The following is a 23,365-nucleotide window of genomic DNA, read 5'->3' as shown; positions in this document are numbered from 1 at the left end:
ACACACACAGACTGATTTCTTATCTGCTGGTTCTCTCTCCAAATGCCTGCAACAGCTAGGGCTGAAACAGACTGAAGCTAGGAACTCCATCTGGGTCTCCATAGGGGTGGCTGGAACCCAAGTACATGGGCCATCTTCTGCTACCTTCCCAGGCACATTAGCAGGAAACTGGACTGGAAGTGGAGGCGCCAGGATCAAACCAGTACTCTGATAAGGAATGCAGTGCGAGTGTCCCAAGTGGTACCACAACACAACACCTGACCCATGAACATGATCATGATGTTCTCCCCACTCCCTCCGCCTTGGGTTCCTCCATAGTAATGGAGGACAACAGAAGACCTTCAAAGAATGTCCTACAGGTGAGAGCGTAAGCTTTAAGGTAATTCAGCAGTGGAGATGTTCCTGAACTATGATGGGGGTCTCAATCAACCCATTACATGTTGAAAGTACTGCAAGTTAAAAATGCATTAACAGCCGGCGCCGCGGCTCACTAGGCTAATCCTCCGCCTAGTGGCGCCGGCACACCGGGTTCTAGTCCCGGTCGGGGCGCCGGATTCTGTCCCGGTTGCCCCTCTTCCAGGCCAGCCCTCTGCTGTGGCCAGGGAGTGCAGTGGAGGATGGCCCAGGTGCTTGGGCCCTGCACCCCATGGGAGACCAGGAAAAGCACCTGGCTCCTGGCTCCTGCCATCGGATCAGCGCGGTGCGCCGGCCGCAGCGCGCTGGCCGCGGCGGCCATTGGAGGGTGAACCAACGGCAAAGGAAGACCTTTCTCTCTGTCTCTCTCTCTCACTGTCCACTCTGCCTGTCAAAAAAAATAAAAATAAAATAAAAATAAAAAAAATGCATTAACATACCTAACTTACCTTAATCATGTTCATTACATTAGCCTACAACTGGGAAAAATCAATACAGAGTCTATTTTATGGTTAAGTGTTGAACAGCTCAAGTAACTTACTGAATCCTGCACGAAAAGTGAAAACCAGAACGTGTATGGGTTTGCTATCACACTACTGAGAAATCAAAAAATCATGCTGAACCATTGGTAAGTAAAGGACTGAGAAGATTTAAAATGTTTATACACTTTTGTTCCATTCTACTACTAGGAGTTTATCACAAGGAGAAAATCAGTAATGGTTCATAAAAATGCAGGTACAATTGGCCGGTGCCGCGGCTCACTAGGCTAATCCTCCGCCTTGCGGCGCCGGCACACCAGGTTCTAGTCCTGGTCGGGGTGCCGGATTCTGTCCCGGTTGCCCTTCTTCCAGGCCAGCTTTCTGCTGTGGCCAGGGAGTGCAGTGGAGGATGGCCCAAGTGCTTGGGCCCTGCACCCCATGGAAGACCAGGATGAGTACCTGGCTCCTGCCATCGGATCAGCACGGTGCGCCGGCCGTGCCGGCCACTGGAGGGTGAACCAACAGCAAAGGAAGACCTTTCTCTCTGTCTCTCTCTCTCACTGTCCACTCTGCCTGTCAAAAATTTTTTTAAAAAATTAAAAAAAATTTTTTTTGAAAAAAAAAAAATGCAGGTACAAGAATCTTCTCAAAGCACTGTTTCATAATAGTAAAATTATGGATATAAGCTAACACAATAATTAAAGTTTGCTATGTGTACATGACAGAATGCATTTAAAATCATATTATGGGAAAATATTTATAAAATACTGTTTTGTGGAAAAAAAGGAAGCTATGTATAACAATTCAATTATGTTTCTGTGTACACCAACTATACACTGAAAAAACACGGAACCATCAATATACCCACAGTAGTTATCACTGGACTACTGGCTACTTTAATTTTACAAATTTTTTACAATAAGCATGTATTATTTTGTAGTCAAAACTTCAATCATAATTTTAAAGAATACTCACTGAAATAGGAAAACATCATGATATAATGAAACAAAAATAGCAATTTCTAAACAATATATACATGAGCCACTGTTAAAACAAGTATCTATTTGAAAAAATAAAAACTAGAAAAAAATGCATAAAAATACAGCAGCAACTAATTATGAGTAAGTAGAATTATAGATAATTATTTTAAACATTTTATTCATTTATTTGAGAGATAGAGTTAGGGAGGGAGGGAGGGAGAGATAGAGAGAAAGGTCTTCCATCCACTGGTTCATTCCCAAAATGGCCACAACAGCTGGAGCTGGCTGATCTGGAGCCAGGAGCTTCATCTGGATCTCCCACATGGGTGCAGGGGCCCAAGGAGTTGGGCCATCCTCTACTGCTTTCCCAGGCCAAAGCAGACAGCTGAATTGGAGGAGGAGCAGCCGGGACATGTACCGGCACTCATGGGATTCTAGCACTGCAGGTGGAGGTTTGGCCTACTACTACAGTGCCAGCCCCAATCATTTACTTTTCTAGATTTCTCTTTTGAATATTTTCTGTAATGAATATGTTCTGCTTTATAATTTGAACCAGGAATGTAATTGCTTAAAAAAAAAAAAAAAAGCAATAGTAGCAATTCATCATATGGAAAAACTCTGAAGAGTGCAGTTCAGTTTATAAGAAGTTTCTCTAGCTGGAGTTTCTTTTCAGAGTCTATTAGAACACCTACTGGACAATGAAAGGTGATAATGTTCTGCCTGTCATCCCTGGACAGCATCCTGTACTGCCTATACTAGGCAGTGTGCCAGGGATGATATTATCTTGAGGAAACAGGTTTATAATTGAGAGGATGTTTGGCTTTCAGAAACAATCTTACTCTGATGCCTTCAGACAATGGATATTTTCCTTTTATTCTTTTATTTTCTCAATTATCAAAGGGTGTTGATTCTCTATCCACCTGAGTCACATACAAGTCCTTCAGGATGTGTGACTTATTCCTGGTGCACTCGCACACCAACAGGCGTGTGCACTGTATCTCTGAAGAGTCAGCCTGCAGCTGGCATGAGATCAGAGTGTTCCGAGTTGCTACACAGAGGACTTTCCAATCACCATGGAAGCTCCCAACACTGAAACTGTATCCTCGGACCAGACCTGATTTCTGGTTTCGAGGATGTACCTATACAGACAAGATTGAATCCTGATCAGTATCAGTTTACTATTAATGAGAAGGGAGGTCACCAGGCAACTGAATGATCTTTTATCAATTATGTCCAGACTAAGGTTCTTCCAGGAATTAACACATGCTTGTGGTTTATAGTCCTAGTCAACACATTTAAAGAATGTGATGGGACTGGGAATGGGAGAGGGAGGAGGAGAGGTGGGAGGGCAGTATGGTGGGAAGAATCACTAAACCTGAAGTTGTACCTATGAAATGCGTGAAGTCTTTATTCCTTTAATAAAAGGTTTCTTTGGGGGGAAAATAAATTTAAACAATTAAAAATGATTATAATGAAAAAAAGAAGGTGATAATGCTGTGCCAGTAAAGGAAAAAGCATTTAAACATAAATTTAAAGTCCAGTTGTACAAGGATATTTACTAGTTGGAATAAAACCATAACCTCAGGACAGACTGAGAGCCACACACATGTATACAAAGTTCACTAAAGGCTCTATGATACAAATTTTGTATAACTGTACAAATGACTGTTTCTAAGTTACACTGCAGAAAGTTAAAGAGCTAATATAAAGTATAACCCAAGGGAAAGAGGAAAGAATTAAGAGGAAAAAATATAAGAGCCCATGGCGCTCCCTGCACCACTAAGAAATGACCACACATGCCCTTCCAGAGAAAAAGTAATTAACAAATATCGGACCAGCTACTGTTCCAAAGTTAACTCCCCACTGTTAGCTTAGCTTAATTTAGAACAACTTCAGAGAAGCCTTCAGACTAAGTATTCTGGCAGTGGTAGGTTAACTGATGGAAGCTTTTCATTTACCCAACTGATAGCCCATATAAATGCTTTATTTTCATCTCCATCATACTATTGGAAGATGCTAAAGTTACATTTCTTTTTTTTTAAGATTTTTATTTATTTATTTGAAAGTCAGAGTTACACAGAGAGAGAAGGAGAGGCAGAGAGAGAGAGGGAGGGAGGGAGGGAGAGAGTGAGAGAGCGAGAGAGCGAGAGCGCGAGAGCGCGAGAGCGCGAGAGTGGGGGGGGGTCTTCCATCCACTGGTTCACTCCCCAGATGGCTGCAACAGCCAGAGCTGTGCCGATCTGAAGCCAGGAGCCAGGAGCTTCTCCTGGGTCTCCCACATGGGTGCAGGAGCCCAAGGACCCAGGCCATCCTCTACTGCTTTCCCAGGCCACAGCAGAGAGCTGGATCGGAAGTTGAGCAGCTGGGACTTGAACTGGCGCCCATATGGGATGCCGGCACTGCAGGCAGCGGCTTTAACCACTATGCCACAGCGCCGGCCCCAAGTTACATTTCTTAAAGCCTCAACAAAACAACGGCTAGCCCCAAGATACATTTCTTAAAGCCTCAACAAAACAACGTAATACATATTCTTTCTAGGATGGCATAAAATGTTAATAATCCTTTCACATCTCTCATTGCAAAAGGATCTTTTCCACAAAAAAACTTGTGTACACTTTAATTTTTCACCTTGTTTATAGCACTACAGATGGTACAGCCAAAGTAATGCCTCTCCTATAACTTACAAAACACAATGCCAGAAAGTAATTACACACAAGCTGTAGTATATAGAGGTACAGGAATCGAAACATATGGGCAGGGAAATGATACAAAATTTACAACAGTTAAACCAAGCCCAACAGAGCATGACATTTTAATAGACGTATTTAGAAAGGAGAAAAGCAAAAACAAGTTAAATCTTTTGCTTTTAGCCAATTTATTTAAACCGTAATTTGTTGATGGTAAAATATCAAAATAAAATCCTCAACATCTTTATAAAAGCAACAGGGTTGATCTAAGCACCTGTTAAATTCTTCATTTCCAACATTATCAACTATTATTTCCAAGTGTACTGAACTATGTGTTACAAATGTTCTGCATGTTCAGTTTCAGTCTCTTCCTTTGTGAGGTGACATTTCAGGCCACATTATGTGTGTGTTGGGGGCAGAGGGAGGTTTGTTATGGACCCCACTGAACCTGGAGCAGTAACAAACCATCATTAAGTTATTTGAGATTTAGTAAGAAAACAGACATGTAGGGCATATAAAAAAAAATTTTTTTTTTTTTGACAGGCAGAGTGGACAGTGAGAGAGAGAGACAGAGAGAAAGGTCTTCCTTTGCCGTTGGTTCACCCTCCAATGGCCGCCGCGGCCGGAGCGCTGCGGCCGGCGCACCGCGCTGATCCGATGGCAGGAGCCAGGAGCCAGGTGCTTTTCCTGGTCTCCCATGGGGTGCAGGGCCCAAGCACCTGGGCCATCCTCCACTGCACTCCCTGGCCACAGCAGAGGGCTGGCCTGGAAGAGGGGCAACCGGGACAGAATCTGGTGCCCCGACCGGGACTAGAACCCGGTGTGCCGGCGCCGCTAGGCGGAGGATTAGCCTAGTGAGCCGCGGCGCCGGCCTAAAATTTTAAAGCCTTCAGTAATTATGAATGAGATGGGAAACTTCAGAAAAAAGCCTATCTTGGAAGAGACAAAAGTTTTCTTATACATCTATAAACCAAGATATAAAATATAAAGATGTGTACGGTAGCATTATTTCTAACTGTAATAAATTGGAAACAACCTAAATATTATTAATAAAAAACTGGCTGAATAAATTATAAGACACCTATACTGGAAACTGTGCAATAGTTAAAAAATAACCAAGTAGAAACTGACATGGTAAAAATTTATAAATAATATTAAGTGAAAGATAAGTTCACAGAAATATACATATATAAATATACATACTGGGGCCGGCGCTATGGCACAGCGGGTAAAGCTGCCACCTGAAGTGATGGCATCCCATATGGGCACTGGTTTAAGTCCCAGCTGCTCCACTTCTGATCCAGCTCTGCTGTGGCCAGGGAAAGCAGTGGAAGATGGCTCAAGTCCTTGGGCCCCTGCACCCACATGGAAGATCCAGAAGATGCTCCTGGCTCCAGATCAGCCCAGCTCTTGCTGTTATGCCATTTGGGGAGTGAACCAGCAGATGGAAAACCTTGCTCTTTCTCTGCCTCTGTCTCTCTGTAACTCTTTCAAATAAAATAATCTTTTTAAAAAATACACATACTACACACACACCCAAACATTCTCCCTTTATTGTACATATTAAATATTTTAAATAGTATTATTTTAGAGTTTTTATTTATTTATCTGAGAGGTATAGCCACAGACAGTGAGAGGGAGAGACAGAGAGAGAGGTCTTCCACTCCCTAGATGGCTGCAATGGCCGGAGCTGCACCAATCCAAAGCCAGGAGCCAGGTGCTTCTTCCTGGTCTCCCATGTGGGTGCAGAGGTCCAAGCACTTGGGCCATTTTCTACTGCTTTCCCAGGCTATAGCAGAGAGCTGGACTGCAAGAGGGGCAGCCAGGACCAGAACCAGTGCCCATAAGGGATGCCGGCGCTGCAGGCAGAGGATTAATCTGTATCAGGGTGCCAGCCTCAACAATATATTTTTTTTTAAGATTTTATTTATTTATTTGAGAGGTAGAGTTACAGACAGTGAGAGGGAGAACAGAGAGAAAGGTCTTCCTTCTGTTGGTTCACTCTCCAAATGGCCAAAATGGCCAGAGCTGCGCCACTGAAACCAGGAGCCAAGTGCCTCTTCCTGGTCTCCTGTGTGGATGCAGGGACCCAAGCATTTTGGGCCATCTTCCACTGCCATCCCAGGCCACAGCAGAGAGCCAGACTGGAAAAGGAGCAACCAGGACTAGAACCAGTGCCCATATGGGATGCCGGCGACGCAGGAGGAGGATTAACCTAGTGCGCCATGGCACCGGCCCCAGTATTTTTAAATTATGGCAATTTCTAGGATTTTAAAAGAGGTCTACAAAATACCACAAAAAATCTCACTTAGCTTAAGAAATAAAACAATAGAGATAATACATTGATAATATAATAATACTGGAAGCTCCCTGCAGATCCTTTCCTGATCTCTTTCTTTGATAATCAATATCCTAAGTTTACTTCTTTTTATGCTTTTATTACATGTAGGTAGTTATAAAAATACAACATATAGACATATCGTTTCTGTTCTGCTGTATGGTCCCTGCTGGAAACAACGATGTCATAATGCAAAAACAGCCAGAAACAATATGCAAACAAACGGGCTTGGCTGTGTTCCCTTAAAACTACACTTGCAAACAGAGGTGACAGGCCACAGCTGGCCTATTTTCTGACCCCTGCTTTTTACAGGTACAGTATCAATACCTATCTTTTCTACAACTTGTTTTGTATCATCCAGAATTATGTCTCTGAGATTCATCTATGTTATCATATATATAGCTTCCTTAATCCAAACACTGCAACTCTGAACTGACAAAAATCTTTGCTTGGCCAAAAATCCTTCTCCAAGGCCCATCTGTGTACTATCCTTGTCTATAAAATCTAGTTTTAGCAAAGAACCTTGCTAAGACATTTAACAAGAACTTTGCCATCCTTGGGATTTGATCACTTTTTTAAAAAGATTTATTTTATTTATTTGAAAGACAGAGTTAGAGAGAGTGGGAGAGAGAGAGAGAGTCTTCCATCCACTGGTTCACTCCCCAAATTACTGCAGTGGCCAGAGCTGAGCCAATCCAAAGCCAGAAACCAGGAGCTTCTTCCGGGTCTCCCACACAGGTGCAGGAGCCCGAGGACTTGGACCATGTTCTTCTGCTTCCCCAGGTCACAGCAGAGAGCTGGATGGGAAGAGGAGCAGCCAGGACATGAACAGGTACCCATATGGGATGCTGGCCCTGCAGACCACGGCTTTAACTTGCTGCACCACAGCGCCGACCCCTTTAATCACTTCTAACATTCATCTTTCACTATCTCTACCCCTCCACACCCCATCCCACCCATGTCTGACTACTCTGGCCTGTCTTCAGCAAGGTTCCTGCTAAATTAGGTTAACCAGAATCCTCCTTACCCCTAATGTTTTGCTTGAATTCCTTGACTATCAATTTCATGCTTGCCTGTGCTATATAAGGAGTTCAGCCCAATACTCCCCCACTACAAAATTCAATTGCAGTGGTCCCTTTACCTATTGCAATGATCCTGAATAGTCTTCCCTACTACTGAGCCAGATTACATAATCATATACATAGTTTGCATTATCAATCTGAAAGTCCTGTGCCAACTCATGAAAGTAAAATGACATTTCATTATCAAGTCAGAACACATCTTCTTAACACTAGCAAGGTGAAGAAATTTTTCACATATTCAATTGCTTACTTAGATGTCATCTTTTGTATGCTGTTCATATTTTACTGAGTTATTTGCCTTTTTCTTTCCAACAAGTATTTTTTATGTATCCAGGACCCTAATCTTTGTTCTATATGTACTGCACAATCATGGCTTCCATTTTCACATGCTTTCCTTAATTTCCTAAAAATTTTCAAGTTATATTTATTGAGAAGCAGAGAAACAGAGACAGATAGAGCACCTTTCCATCGGTCTACTCCCCAAGTATTTGCAACAGCAGGGATGGAGCAGGCAAGGCCAAAGTCAGGAGCTGATAACATAATCCAGGTCTCCTACGTGGATGGCGGGAATCCAGTTACCTGCTGTCTCCAAAAGGTCCACATTAGTGGAATACGGGAATCTAAAGGAGAGCCAGGGATTGAATCTATGATGTAGGATTTAGCAATTAAACCACCAGGCCAAATGCCTGTCCTTACCTCCTTTTCTTGATTTTCAAAATTGCACTGGTTATTTAAAAACTTTAAGATCACTTTGTTGAATTAGAAATTTTTTGTGGTTGTGACTTTGTTTTTTAAACTTTTATTTAATAAATATAAATTTCAAAAGTATGACTATTGGATTATAGCGGTTCTTCCCCCCCATAACCACCCTCCCACCCGCAAACCATCCCATCTCCTACTCCTCCCTCTCTCATCTCATTCTTCATTAAGATTCATTTTTAATTATATAGAGAAGATCAACTTAATATATACTAAGTAAAGATTTCAACAGACTGCACCCACACAGAAATGCAAAGTATAAAGTACTGTTTGAGTACTACTTTTACTGTTAATTCACATAGTACAACACATTAAGAACAGAGATCCTACATGGGGAGTAAGTGCACAGTGACTCCTGTGTTGATTTAACAATTGACACTCTTGTTTATGGCATCAGTAATCACCCGAGGCTCTTGTCATGAGCTGCCAAGGCTATGGAAGCCTCTTGAGTTCACCAACTCTGACCTTATTTAGACAAGGCCATAATCAAAGTGGAAGTTCTCTCCTCCCTTTAGAGAAGGGTACCTCCTTCTTTGATGGCCCATTCTTTCTGCTGGGATCTCACTCACAGAGATCTTTCATTTAGGTCATTTTATTGCCACAGTGTCTTGGCTTTCCATGCCTGAGAAACTTTCATGGGCTTTTTAGCCAGATCCAAATGCTTCAAGAGCTGATTCTGAGGTGTGGCTGTGACTTTTAATGAAATTTCCTTAAATTTTATAAATGGGAATCAAGGGGACTACGGCAGATAGTTTTAAGAAAGCTTTAGGGAGCGGTCGGCGCCGCGGCTCACTAGGCTAATCCTCCGCCTAGCGGCGCCGGCACACAGGGTTCTAGTCCCGGTCGGGGCGCCGGATTCTGTCCCGGTTGCCCCTCTTCCAGGCCAGCCCTCTGCTGTGGCCAGGGAGTGCAGTGGAGGATGGCCCAAGTGCTTGGGCCCTGCACCCCATGGGAGACCAGGAGAAGCACCTGGATCCTGGCTCCTGCCATCGGATCAGCGCGGTGCGCCGGCCGCGGCGGCCATTGGAGGGTGAACCAACGGCAAAGGAAGACCTTTCTCTCTGTCTCTCTCTCTCACTGTCCACTCTGCCTGTCAAAAAAAAAATAAAAATAAAAAAAAATAAAATAGAAAGCTTTAGGGAGATCAAACAAGAATCAGATGTAATGTTTTTTAAAATTTTATGTATTTATTTATTTAGTTTGGAAGGCAGAGACAGCCAGGCCTCCCATCCTCTGATTCACTTCTGAATGCTCTCCACAGTCCCTGGCTGTGCCAGACGAAGTCAGCGGGAGGACTCAATCTGGATCTCCCAAGTGGGTGACATCTGTGTCAATACCTGCTGCCTCCCAGGGTGCACATTTATCAGGAAGCTGTCAGGAGGGGAGCCAGGCCTGTGGGCATCTCAACTGCCTGCCCCTCAAATAGTAACTTTTTGAGATTCTTTGTTCTGCACCTTCTTTTTTTGCTGTTGTAAATTATTTCCTCAAAGTAGATAAAACATTTGAGATGAAGTAGCTGGTCATTCAGACCCCAACAGTCATTGAGATCTATTATTTACAGCTGACGGGGTGGTACAAAGAGCTCTTATTTTCCATTCATGGTACTGACTGCCACAGGGCTTATCTTTATTATCTTTAGCTTCTACTTCCCTCTAATTAGTTTCCCAAGCTGCTATTCCATGGCACTTTTTCTAGATGTTATTAATAACTATGTCGGACAGAAAGAAAGGGAGAAAGAGAGAGGGTAGGAGGGAGGGAAGGGAATATCATTATGTTCTTAGAATGATCTACAAATCACATTGAATCTGTTAAGAATCCATTAAAATAAAATAAAAACAACTATGCCTGGGAATCAGAAGTTACAAATTTCAGTAATTTTTAAACTGATGTGTAGTATGGTGCTCACTTTAATAAATAATGCACCATCAGGGGCCAGGGCTGTGGCATAGCAGGTAAAGCTGCCGCCTGCAGTGCCGGCATCCCATATGGGCACCGATTTGGGTCCTGGCTGCTCCACTTCTGATCCAGCTCTCAGCTATGGTTTGGGAAAGCAGGAGAAGATGGCCCAAGGGGGCCCCTGCACCCAAGTGGGAGACCCAGAAGAAGCTCCTGGCTCCTGGCTTCAGACTGGAGCAGCTCTGGCTGTTGCAGCCAACTGAAGAGTGAACCATCAGATGAAGACCTTTCTCTCTCTCTCTGCCTCTCCTTCTCTCATTGTATAACTCTTTCAAAAAAAAAATCTTAAAAGAAATAAAATAATGCACCATCAGGGTCTGAGGGGTATTGTGACAGTAAAGAAATATCTAATTTTGTTGATCGCGCCATTTCACAAACTTGTTTGTATGTGAACATTCATTTCTTAAGATACTGACTATCCTAACAGAACAGTGTTCTATGGGACATCAATTTGAGAAAGTTTGTTTAAATTATTATGGTTGAGACAAGAATTCATACAGGTCTGACCTCCCCACTTATCAATAAGCAACAAGCAAATAAAAAAATCAACAACAAAACAAAGCAATCAAAAAACACCTACCAAACCTATTAATCATGCTTAAACAATTTTTGGTTTTGCTTTTAAAGTTTGAGGGTCTTACTGTTGGTCAATACATGGTAAGACTTTTCCTTTAAGTTGATAAGAGTTATGCTTTCCCTCTTACTTCAACCCTGAAGTGCAAGAACAGGCAGACACCTCAGATTTATTCACCGCTCTCTGTGAAAGCTACTGTTGGCCTTATTAAAGCACAAACAAGAGAAATGCATTTCTCTTATCCTGGCTGGGCTTTGAGCCCATTCATTCTTGCTTCCGAGTGGACTGAGGAAAACCAAAAAATTTACCAAAATTAAGTGACTTTTTGTTTGTATTTTCTTTCCGTTCTGTTGATGCAGCAGGTGTTAATCTGCCTGATGCACTCCCAGCCTGAAAGAATAGCCCTGCTCAGCTAGGGATGGCAGGGGAAGAGGTCACTGCCCACCTCAAGAGCCAACTCTGGATAGAAAACAATGGCCTTTCCTGAAAAAAATGCTGCTTTTTTACAGGCATTACTCCTTACTGTCACAGTAACAAACACGTTCAGTAACAGTCATGGGCAAGCTTTCATGAGTCAGGTTCTTCTCAATTTGCAAGGGAAAATACCGATGTTCCCTTTTCTTATCTTTGAAATACAGCTGGCATTCACTCATTCAACAGCAGTTACGTACTAAGTGCTTTTGTGGACCTGGCACTCTCTAGTAGCACAGTCTTACAGACCTCAACAATATACATTAGAGATTAAAGGATAATCAGAATACTTTCCCAATAACCTCAAGAGTACACAACATTGCCTAAAACAGAACTATGAGGACTTCGATCTAGACTTTACGGGGTAAACACACTCTCAATAGATGCTCCATGAGGCTGGAGACCTTTTTGTGTTTTCAACTGTGTCCTGAGCAACAATTGAAGCTCTCAACAAATATTTATTGGGTATTAAGCAAGAAAAGGGGTCGAGTCATGTAAATAATGACTTAGCCATGCAAGAACCTTCTTTTTATTCCCAGAGCTTCCTTGTTTAGATTTTCCTTGACAATATCTGTTCACAGAATAGCCTGTTTCATCTGTGATGAGCAGCTGGGAAATTTTTCCTCATACTGTACAGAAATCCATCCCCTCCCCCAAAGTTCCACCCACATTCTGTCCTTTGGGACTGCCAGAGAGACACAGAAGAGTTAGTGTTGGTCAGATTTTTGTTACTTTAACTAAAACACCTGAGGAGCAACTCGGGCGGGAAGGAGGTTTGTTCTGGCTTACAGCTGGAGGTGCACGGTCCGTGATCGGGCGGCTCTGGTGGCCTAGCATGTGGCGGAGGCTGGCCATGGCACAGCAGATAAGGAGTGACCACATGGCCAGCCAGGAAACAGGGAGACACAGGCAGCACACTCTTTGTCAGGGGTGGGCAGCATCCCATCTACAGGCTGTATAAGGCTCATGATATCCTTTGGTCTGGCCCGGCTAAGACAACCACAGGCAGTACGCAAAATTTAATCAATCTACAGCAGGATAATTTATAAGTTGGTAAGTTTTTATGGCCATGAATGATGTTACAAATATCCAAATGGCCCTTGGCAGAAAAAAAAGGTTCACCACCCTTGCTGTGGTCTCTCCTTATAATGTCACCCCACCTAGCAATCTATTCTAATGCAATCATTCCACCAAAGCTGCCATAATTGGATCAAGCCTCCACCCTAATCCATCCACCATTAGCATTAATTCATTAACTGTTAGGATAAAGCTTTGAGATTCAAATGTCTGCATGAGTTTGGGAGAGAAGTCCTACTCAATCTGTAACATTGTTCCTTCCACCATTCCTTTCTGTTTTGAAAAGTTCAAGCTTACAGAAAAGGCAAACAGTAAAATTAATACCTGGATGCCTGTTTTCTGTTCACCACTTATTAAATTTCCCATATTTGCTTCTTTGTTTCTCACTCTGGGTTTGCCTCCCCCCGCCCCCCCCCGAGTTGTTTGAGGATAGGTTGCAAACTTAAGACTATACCGGGTAAAGCTGCCACCTGCAGTGCCGGCATCCCATATGGGCACGGGTTCAAGTCCTCGCTGCTGCTCTTCCAATCCAGGTCTTTGCTGTGGCCTTGGAAAAGCAGTGGAAGATGGCTCAAGTCCTTGTGCCCCTGCACCCACATGGGAGACCTAGAGGAGGCTCCTGGCTCCTAGCTTTGGATTGGCACAGCTCCGGCTGTTGTGGCCGACTGGGGAGTGAACCAGAAGATGGAAGACCTCTCTCTCTCTTTGCCTCTCCTCTTTTTGTGTAACTGATTTTCAAATAAATAAATAAATCTTAAAAAACAAACAAAGACTATACCATCTCTAGCCCTTTGGCATATATCTCCTAAAAATAACATTCTCCCACAATAACCTTCCTATTCCACATCAAAAAAAGTATTATGAAGATACTATCTATATTCAAATTCTCTAATTGCTCCCCTTCCAATTTTCTGAAAATTGAGATTTAATCCCAGATTTAAAAATTTTTATTTATTTACTTATTTGAGAGGTAGAGAGACAAAGAGAAAGACACACAGAGAAAGAACTCCCATCTGCTGGTTCTGTCCCCAAATCCCCAAAACAAGCGGGGAGCTGGGAACGCAAACCAGGTTTTCCACATGGGTGGTAGGAATCCAATTACCTGAGCCATCCCTGTTCCTGCCAGAGTTTGTGTTAGCAGGAAGCTGGAAGCTGGAGCCAGAGCTAGGAATGAAGCCAAGGTACTCCGATGGGAGACATGGCATCTTAACTGCTCACCCCTTCAGTTTCTCTTAATTCAGAATATTCTCTGAGGTTTTTCAAGAGACGACCTTATTGTTGTTGTTAGGACGACCAAATAAGTGCTATCTCTGTGTGCTACTTTTCACATCATCTAGAGGCACATGTCAGCTTGTTTTACCACAAGGTGTGAGGAACCTTTTTTCTGCCAAGGGCCATTTGGGTATTTTGGGGGGGGGAGCAGGCAGTTAGACAGTGAGAGAGAGAGACAGAGAGAAAAGTCTTCCTTCTGTTGGTTCACCCCCCAAATGGCTGCTACGGCCGCTGAGCTGTGCAGATCCAAAGCCAGGAGCCAGGTGCTTCTTCCTGGTCTCCCATGCGGGTACAGGGCCCAAGCACTTGGGCCATCCTCCCTTCCTGGGCCACAGCAGAGAGCTGGACTGGAAGAGGAGCAACCGGGACAGAATCCAGTGCCCCAACCAGGACTAGAACCCGGGGTGCTGGCGCCACAGACAGATTAGCCTAGTTAGCCACGGCGCCGGCCCATTTGGGTATTTATAACATCACTTGCAGGCCATACAAAATTATCAATTTAAAAAATTAGCCTGCTATATATTTCTTTTTTTTTTTTTTTTAAGATTTATTTATTTATTTAAAAGGCAGAGTCACAGAGAGGCAGAGGCTGAGGCAGAGACAGAGAGGTCTTCCATCCACTGGTTCACTCCCGCAAAAGGCCGCACAGCCGGAGCTGTGCTGATCTGAAGCCAGGAGCCAGGAGCTTCTTCCAGGTCTCCCATGCTGGTGCAGGGGCCCACAAACTTGGGCCATCTTCTGCTGCTTTCCCAGGCCATAGCTGAGAGCTGGATGGAAAGTGGAGCAGCAGGGACTCAAACCAGCACCCATATGGGATGCCGGCTTTACCTGCCGGCCCCTAGATTTCTTAAATTTCAAGTCCTCCCTCCCCAGCTGCTTTGATGGGGCCATACTAAATGATTTATAGGCCCTATATGGCCCTTGGGTTGCACATTCCCCACCCCTGATGCATACACTGACCATTTAATTTAAGATGCTGACCACCAGATTACTCCATCAAAAAGGTAACTTTCCCCCCTTTGCAATTAAAATCTGTGGGTACAACAGTTAAGAAGCCCATATCCTATACTAGAATCCCTAGGATTCATTTCTGGCTCCGCTTCTGATCCAGATTCTTATTGATGAGCACCCTGGAAGACAACAGATGAAGGAACATGTATTTGGGTCCTTGCCACCACATGGAATATCCAGGTGAGAGTTCTAGGCTCCCGGATTCAGTCTGGCCTAGACCTGGCTGTTCTGGGCATTTATGGGGTGAACCAGTGGATAGAGGATCTCTAATTAATCAAGTTTTAAAAATATTGCACCTATGGGTATTTTAAGGCAGAATGAGTATCTGTTCCCAATAAATTTCAACATAGTTTAGCTGCCATTGATCCAAATTGCAAAATGATAATTTTCTAAATTCTATCATTCCCTTTACATGGATTTTTAAAAATCCCATATCTCTATTATCATCATTTTTATCTTTTTGTGGCTTTCTAAAAAAAATTTTTTTATATTCAAATGGTCCCAAATTTGGCCAGTGGAAGCTTACTAAAACTACTACATCTGCTGACAAGATCCCATTAGCCGGGCACTTAATAGCTTTCTATCTCAATCAGGAATCCAGTCTCATATTCTACCTTCCTCTGCACCAGACCATCAGCTATTTCTCCATGTGCAAGGGCTCCCTGTGGTAGAGAAGAGCATTTATAAGGACCAATTCTGCTGGTCTCTTCTATGGATCAGTCTTGGTTGTCTGAAGCTAGTTATCACTTCTCTCTCATGCCTCTCCAAACTTTCATGCCGAAACCAAATTCTTGCCACTCATTATGCCAACCTTTGGATGATTTAGCTTTGACTTTTATCCTGCTCTTCTCTTTGATCTTCCCTGTCCCAACTCAGCTGCTAAACTCTAGACCAGTGGCCCCCAACCTGGTTAAGCATCAGAATCCCCTGGAGACTTTAATAAACAGATTTGAAATAATTACTCCAGGCTTACTGAATACAGTCTCTGGAGTGGAGCACAGATTTCTGTTTTGTTTTTTCAATTCCCTATGTGAAATCAATATAGCCATTTCACTGCATACTTCAATCTGCTACCATGTTTATTAGATATCTTTCAGTGTAATCACATCAATGCAGACCTTTCCGAGGCCGTCACCTAAAAATTTTTTAACTTATTGTGAATTTACACAGAAATTAATTCTTATGTCTTTTTCAATATATATTTGTATTTCTTAAATAACATTTCTCCTATGTTTTTATGTTCCACTAGAGTTTCAGTTTAAGGATTTGCATTGAATACTAAAACACTATTTAATTTAGTCCAATCTTTGTTATATCAAGGTTCTTATGGATCCTAATTTTATCATCCTAAGTATTTTTTTTAGCCTTATAAATTTGTCACTTATAGTTAGGCATGTTCTCAAAGTCTTTTCTTTTACCTTATCAATCTTATTTCCATGACTGTAGAGGTTGATACTTAATTGTACATGTTTGTCAAAACTCAAAAGACTACTCAAAAACAGTGAATTTTAACACACATAAATCATATCCATCCCCCAGCCCCAAATTGGTCAACACTCCAAATACCCAGCTATATTTTTCTCTCACATTAGATTGCACTAATTTTGATTCTGATTTTGATTTTGACTGACAATTTCTGCAAAGTACATTGCTAATGTAAGTAATGCAGTTTTCACAGATTGAGGCCAATGCACTCTAAAGTGTGATCACTTGAAAAAGCCTCAGGATTTCATTTACCAGACCAGGCAACCCAATACACGCATTATCTACATTGTATCAGTTTTCACAACACAAAATGCATTGAAAAAGGGACCAAACATGTAATAAGGAGAAATTAGTATTAGAAAAATCATAATCTTTGGGCCAGCACTGTGGCACAATGGGTTAACACCCTGGCCTGAAGAGCCAGCATCCCATATGGGCACGGGTTTGAGACCTGGCTGCTCCACTTCCAATCCAGCTCTCTGCTATGGCCTGGGAAAGCAGTAGAAGGGTCCTTGGGCCCCTGCATCCACGTGGGAGACCCGGAAGAAGATCCTGGTCCCTAGCTTTGGATCAGCGCAGCTCCAGCTGTTGCGGCCAATTGGGGAGTGAACTATTGGATGGAGGACCTCCCCCAACCCTGGCTCTGCCTCTCCTCTCTCTGTGTAACTCTGACTTTCAAATAAATAAATCTTTAAAAAAAAAAAAAAAAGAAAAATCATAATCTTGCATAGAACTGGAAGATTATATCTAATTTAGCTAATACAGCCTTGCCAGTCTTGCTGAGGAGAGGAAGTCACACAATTTTTCACCTGGAAGTGTGAAAAGGATTTTTAAAAATACTGTTCAGTGCTGGCGAAGGTCTAGCAAAACATTCTCAGTGTGGGTGGCTGGAAGCCTTAACTGATACAACCCTCTTGACCACCTGAAATGCCTAACAAAAACTTACAAAGAATCCAAATACACAAATGTATATATGTAATATTAAAAGTCTAGAAAGAAATAAACAACATTGTAGCAGGAGCCAGCCATCTCCTTCTGATGAGAGGCAGACTGGATTTCATTTTGTTTATGCTTTGTATTTCTGCATCTTCCAAGTTTCTACAATAAGCATCTGTTAATTTTATAACTAGGAAAATGGCAATAAACATTTATAAAAATACTACTTAAAAGGAGGGGAAAAAGTATATCACCGACAGAAGAAGTGAGAACTAAATAATCTCTCATGAATATGTATCTGTCACTGATGTGAATTCTGAAAATAATGTCTTCCCAGTAGTAGCAATTTAATAAAGAATTTTTATTCAGAAAATGAACAGTGTTTCCCTTGTGAAGCGTCCCTGAATGCCACAGAAGCTCCAATATATAGCAACTCTAAAGGAACATTTGCATTGCCTCCTGACAATGTTTTTTCAAATGAGAAGCCTTATATAGAATTATTAAATATCACAAGTTCCTACCTTGAGGAACGATGCTCTGGTTTATTTCGTTCGTTGCGATCTGTAAAGAAAGAAGACAGTTACATGTCAAAATGTTCTTGAAAAGCCCTGGGAAAGCAGATCTTAATACCGGCTGCCATACATTGGATTTCACAAAGAACAGTTCAAAGGTAGCTGTGCTTCCCCTCGTATAAGGCTCTTCATGAGAGCTGAGAGGATTTGCCTGACGGAGAAGGTAGAAAGGACACAAGAAAGGACAAGCATAAAAACTTTTTACAGTTTTCTAAAATCATCTACTTGGAAAATACATGATTACATGTGTTATTTCATTTTGAAACTCTTTGCTGTGTTCAACACTTTACTAAAACCAAGACATTTAGCAAAGGAAAGAAAAGTAAGGAAACTGAAAAGCCACAGATTACTCAGCTCAAAAAAATCATTCCATGAATCATGGTTGGCAGCAGCTTCTAACAGAATGGGGAGGGGAACAAAATGAGCAGTCAGCTACAACAACATCTGCAAATACACTGAGACCAGTACGGCCTCATTCTTAACTCTCTTCTACCCAGAATATTTCACAAGCTGAAGTTCAATTTTCACCAACAATTAGGTGTAATGTGCTATATATGTCACACTTTTGGTTGAGAGAATTGGGGAGGACAAAGTTCTAGTGGACAGAGACCAGCGTTTCAGTTAACTGTCCTACAATGCACTGGGCAACCCTACACAAAGAACTATCCCACTCAAAACATCAATACTTCTAAGGCTGAGAAACTCCACCACAGGGTAAGAAATAATAGCACTACTGCTTAAAGTTTTCAAAAGTGGTGTAAAGTGCTATTAATGAAACTGAAGCTTACTACATACAAGAGAAACAACCGCAAAACCCACGGGTTGTGTTTTTGAATCACAGTAACAATGTTTTCCCTAGCATATGGTTAAAAATAAAAAAACAAAGCAAAAAGGCTCCAGTGTTATGGAAAAATTAACAACATACACAAACCACAATATGTGATTACTCTTTAAAAATATGGAATATTTTAAAATATTTTAAAACACTGAATATTATCAACATATAATTTTCTGTATTATCCTCTGAATTAATAGTTAAATGACAGAATTTAATGGAAAAGGAAAGATTAGATAGGAATTATTTTTTCCCCTGAATTGTACTGCTGGTAGAACAGCATAAAGAGAAAAATGAAAACAGACTCAAACCTCTGGAGAGAAATATGGGAGGAAAGGAATAAGGCTTACACAGTAAAACAAATGCACCAATTCTTTCTAAATAAGCTCATAATAAAAAAGAAATTAGATTAGTATAACATGAAGACTTTTCTGAAAGACTGAAAAGTAGAAAGAGTCATACTACAACATGTTTACCTAAATATAATGCTCTCCAAAAGAACAATGCTAATGTTTCTGGTTAAAATTTTTTCTATACTTTAGTGTTATCGAACTTGGTTTTCCAGTTCTATTTTAACTTGGTTTTATTCCTCCCTTAAATAAAAATACCATGCCTTTAACCTGAGTATTAAATATTTAAAGTCATAATAATATAGTGTATATATTAATCATTTTTCAATCATTCCTCTCTGGTTTTAGCCTGCAAGCTTTGCTAACACAAGTAAAGCAAGAAAAGCTAGAAACTGGATTCGGAACAACTCTCATCAAACAACAAAGCAACAACTCTTACCTGTGGCTAAAGATGAGTTAAAACTGTCCGGAAAGTTATTTGCTGTGGCTGTGGTCCTAGTTTCTTGCATACAATTTATTTAGGAATGTTATAGAGGATTTCCCCACTAGTCTTCCCAGTGGTGCAACACACAGGGAGGGGAGAAACAGAGTCACGATGCATGTAAACAAGACTCAGCATCCAAGGGCTTCCCTCCAGGGCCTTCTGATTGGCAGATGTGCTGTGACCAGTCTGCACAGCTGGAATGTGGCCACTCAGGAAGCAGACGGCTCACAGCTTTACTGCATTCTCAGTTAAAGTAGGAAAGTTCTACGCTCATTCTTATACTTTCTGATCTAAGAAAATACAAGTATCTTTCCATAGTACTTCTCTACCTAACTGATCATTAAAAAATCAAGAAAATAATTTATCTATTAGAGGATATATTAAATATTTCTTCCCAAATTTATGCTCAATGTATGTATTATATTCCTACATAAATATGTATACACAGCATTTATAACACATTACTCCTAAGAACCCAAACTGATGATAATTTGGAGATGAGAGTAAATCATCCATTACTTATATTATGCTCTATCTCCCACAACTTGACAATGAAAAACAAATGTGCGCCTATGTTCTTGGCTTGATGTTTTCTGTCAAAGTACACAAATAATCGGATTTCACATTTTTGTCGCAGAAGTAAGTATGTGGTGTGCATTCTGTATGTCTTTTAATATACTATACTTATAGTTTAAACTACTTTTTATCATGCAAGAATATTGTGCAATTGTCAAGAAATACATTAGTGGAAATGCCAAATTTCTGGAAAATAATAAGTGATTATTATTTTGTTCCAAAAGCCAAGAATGAACAAAACAAATTACTGAAGGCAGATTTAGGCTCTGCTTTCCTGCCAATAATAACAAAACATTTGGATGAAAGTCTCCTGAGGAGAATGAAAACAGATCTATAGCAAACATGGACATTTTATCCAGCTCTACACGGTACCTTATTTAAGGGTATAGATTTATTTACTTCAAATCAAATGTTTAACCACAGTTCCCTTTTTTAAGAGTTTCTAAATTTTAAATAATTAAGAAATAATTCTATTTGTACTAGTTTCCTAAACTTTTACATATTTAGAAATCATATGACTAACTTACTAAAGTCTCAGCATTTCTATGAAAAAAGAGTTACCAAAAATAAAATGCCCCAACTCAAAAATGTATTTGCCAAATACTATTCATGTGGATCATGTGCTAACCCCAGGGACCCACCAAGCAGAGTATGATGGTTTAAAGTCTGTCTTGTAGGTTGGTGGGCTCTCTCTCGCTCGCTCGCTCTCTCTTTCTCTCTTCTCTCTCTCTCTCTGGCACACAAACCTCTTCAATTAGCTCTCCACTCATCCACAGCTCTTGGGAAATATAACTAATTGTGGAAATACAAGAGCATGCTGCAATCGTAACAAACACAGAAAACAAAAAAGAGCTGGCACAAGGCTTCTGATGGCTGCGAGAGTCCACGTGTGTGTTAGGGGAGTTGTGGGGGATGCGATGGAGGGGCCATGGAGTATCAGAGGGACTGGTGCACAGTAACAGGGAATGGTGGGACTCTGCCAAGATCAGAACTCATCAGAAAAACTCTGTATTATCCAGATTTTCCTTTCATGATAATTTCTAAGTAATGTAGACTTAGAGGATCCAAATGTTTATATATTTAGATGTTATACGACTTACACAGAAATGGGCCCCTGCTCTGACAGGAAAAGTTTTTTGGGGGAGGGGGAAACGGCTAGACAAAATTTACCTGTGTACAATCACTCAGTATTCTGAATCTATTATTATGACAAACACTTTGAAATGGAGATGACAAAAATGCAAATGTCATCTTTTGCTTTGATTAAAACTAAGAATGGCCAACTCAGAACTTATTAGAATGTGCTGTAAGACACTCAGGCTTTGATGGGTTGGCTTTGATCAATTAACTGGAAAGAAAATCAAAACTTACTGGGTGGGGAATTTACTTACTTTACTAATTCAGTAAAATAGGAAGAGAAAGGCCTTAAATTGTTCTCTGAAATTAGAAAGAAAACTCAGTCTACAGGGATGAACGCACATAGTCGAAGAGGAAGCAGTACAAAGGGAGTGTCTTATACTTACTCTGGAGACCAAAATCTCTCTTCAGGAGGAGTATTATCTAAGAAGAAATTGTATAGTATACTTGGAAGCATTACTGTCAAGTTCTAACTTATGCGTGTTTATAGTATGTTATTTCTTTTTAAAAATTTATTTATCTGAAAGGTGGAGTGACAGAAAGATAGAGACAAAGGGAGGGAGGAAGAGATCTTCTATCTGCTGGTTTACTCCCCAAATGGCCACAACAGCCAGGGCTGAGCCAGGCCAGAACTCCATCTGGGTTTCCCACATGGGTAACAGGGGCCCAGGTATTTTAGCCATCATCCTCTGTCTTTCCAAATACATTAGCAGGGAGCTGGATCAGAAGTGGAGCAGCTTGGACCCAAACCTGGGCTCTGATATTGGATGCCAGCATCACAATGGGTGGTTTAACTCACCACAATGCCAGCCCCTGGTATGTCATTTTTAAAATATGGATTGATCCCACATAAATCCTTTGTACCATTCAATATTTAGAAGGTTTTATAGAATCTGAAAAAAAATTATAGTCATGTTCTGTATACTGATGTTGCAGTCAACAAAAGACCACACATACAATGGTGGCCTCCTAAGACTATAATGCAGCAGAAAGACTCCTATCTCCTAGCGATAACCCAGCCATCCTAACACAGTAGTGCACAATGCATCACTCACTTATATGTGGTGATCCTGGTGTCAACAAACCTAATGCACTGCCAGCTGTATAAAAATACAGCACATGTAATTATAATTACAGCCAGTACCTACTACTTGATAATGATAGTAAATGACTATGTTACTGGTTTATGTATTTACAAAGCCATACTTTAAATCATTCTAGAATGTACTCCTTATGAAAAAATGTTTACTGTAAAACAGAATGCTGTGTCACACAAACAGCAATCTTGTGGATCTCAGGTTTACTGCAATAAGAGGCCATGTCAGGGTAGGAGCTGTAGAACAGCAAGTTAAGTCACCTCTTGGGATGCCCACATCCCATACTGGAGTGCCAGTTCCAGTCCAGGCAGCAGACAACTGCTCAAGTGTTTGAGTCCCTTCCACCCACATAGGATAACTGGATGGAGCTCCTGACTCTGGCCTTGCCCAGCCCTAGCTGTTGGCAAGCATTTGGGGGAGTGAACCAGCAGATGGAAGATCTTCCTCTCTGTCTCTTTGCTCCTATGCCTATCAAATATATGGAAATAAGAACATTTAAAAAAATGAGACCGTGTCAAGCGACCATAACATACAATTTAGTGCACATGTTTGTGCAAAGCCTATGATGTTTGCATAGATAAAATCATGTAATGATGCATCTCCGCACTGCTGAATATCATTACGGCTGTATTTGCACCAACATTCTTATTACCTTTTTGCTTACAATAAGCAGATTAAATTAAACAATGAGTCATTATATAACCTAAGATACTCATGGTTCATGAGTCTCACTTTGGTGGCTTTAAAAGATAGTAAAACTGAGGCCAGCATTGTAGTATAGCCTGTAAAGCCA

At 41.3% G+C, this 23,365-nt stretch overlaps 1 protein-coding gene across 33 annotated transcripts in view; it reads right to left on the bottom strand.

Annotated features, from left to right (window-relative positions):
- The window catches only part of SH3D19 (SH3 domain containing 19), a 200,959-nt gene that overhangs the window by 87,976 nt on the left and 89,618 nt on the right, over positions 1-23,365 (bottom strand). For 14 of the 33 annotated variants that reach the window (XM_051819352.2, XM_017347300.2, XM_070047423.1 and 11 more), the window contains exon 2: positions 18,043-18,082. In XM_051819352.2, the coding sequence (XP_051675312.1) occupies positions 18,043-18,082 (40 nt within the window). Of the gene's footprint in view, positions 1-18,042; positions 18,083-18,163; positions 18,446-19,717; positions 19,934-23,365 lie in introns of those variants that run through there. The other 19 variants (XM_008267342.4, XM_070047429.1, XM_070047427.1 and 16 more) reach the window with 11 other exon arrangements.

Source organism: Oryctolagus cuniculus, chromosome 8 (genome assembly GCF_964237555.1).
Source record: "Oryctolagus cuniculus chromosome 8, mOryCun1.1, whole genome shotgun sequence".
Taxonomy (NCBI): Eukaryota; Metazoa; Chordata; class Mammalia; order Lagomorpha; family Leporidae; genus Oryctolagus; species Oryctolagus cuniculus.
This window is presented reverse-complemented; position numbering and strand designations above follow the sequence as displayed.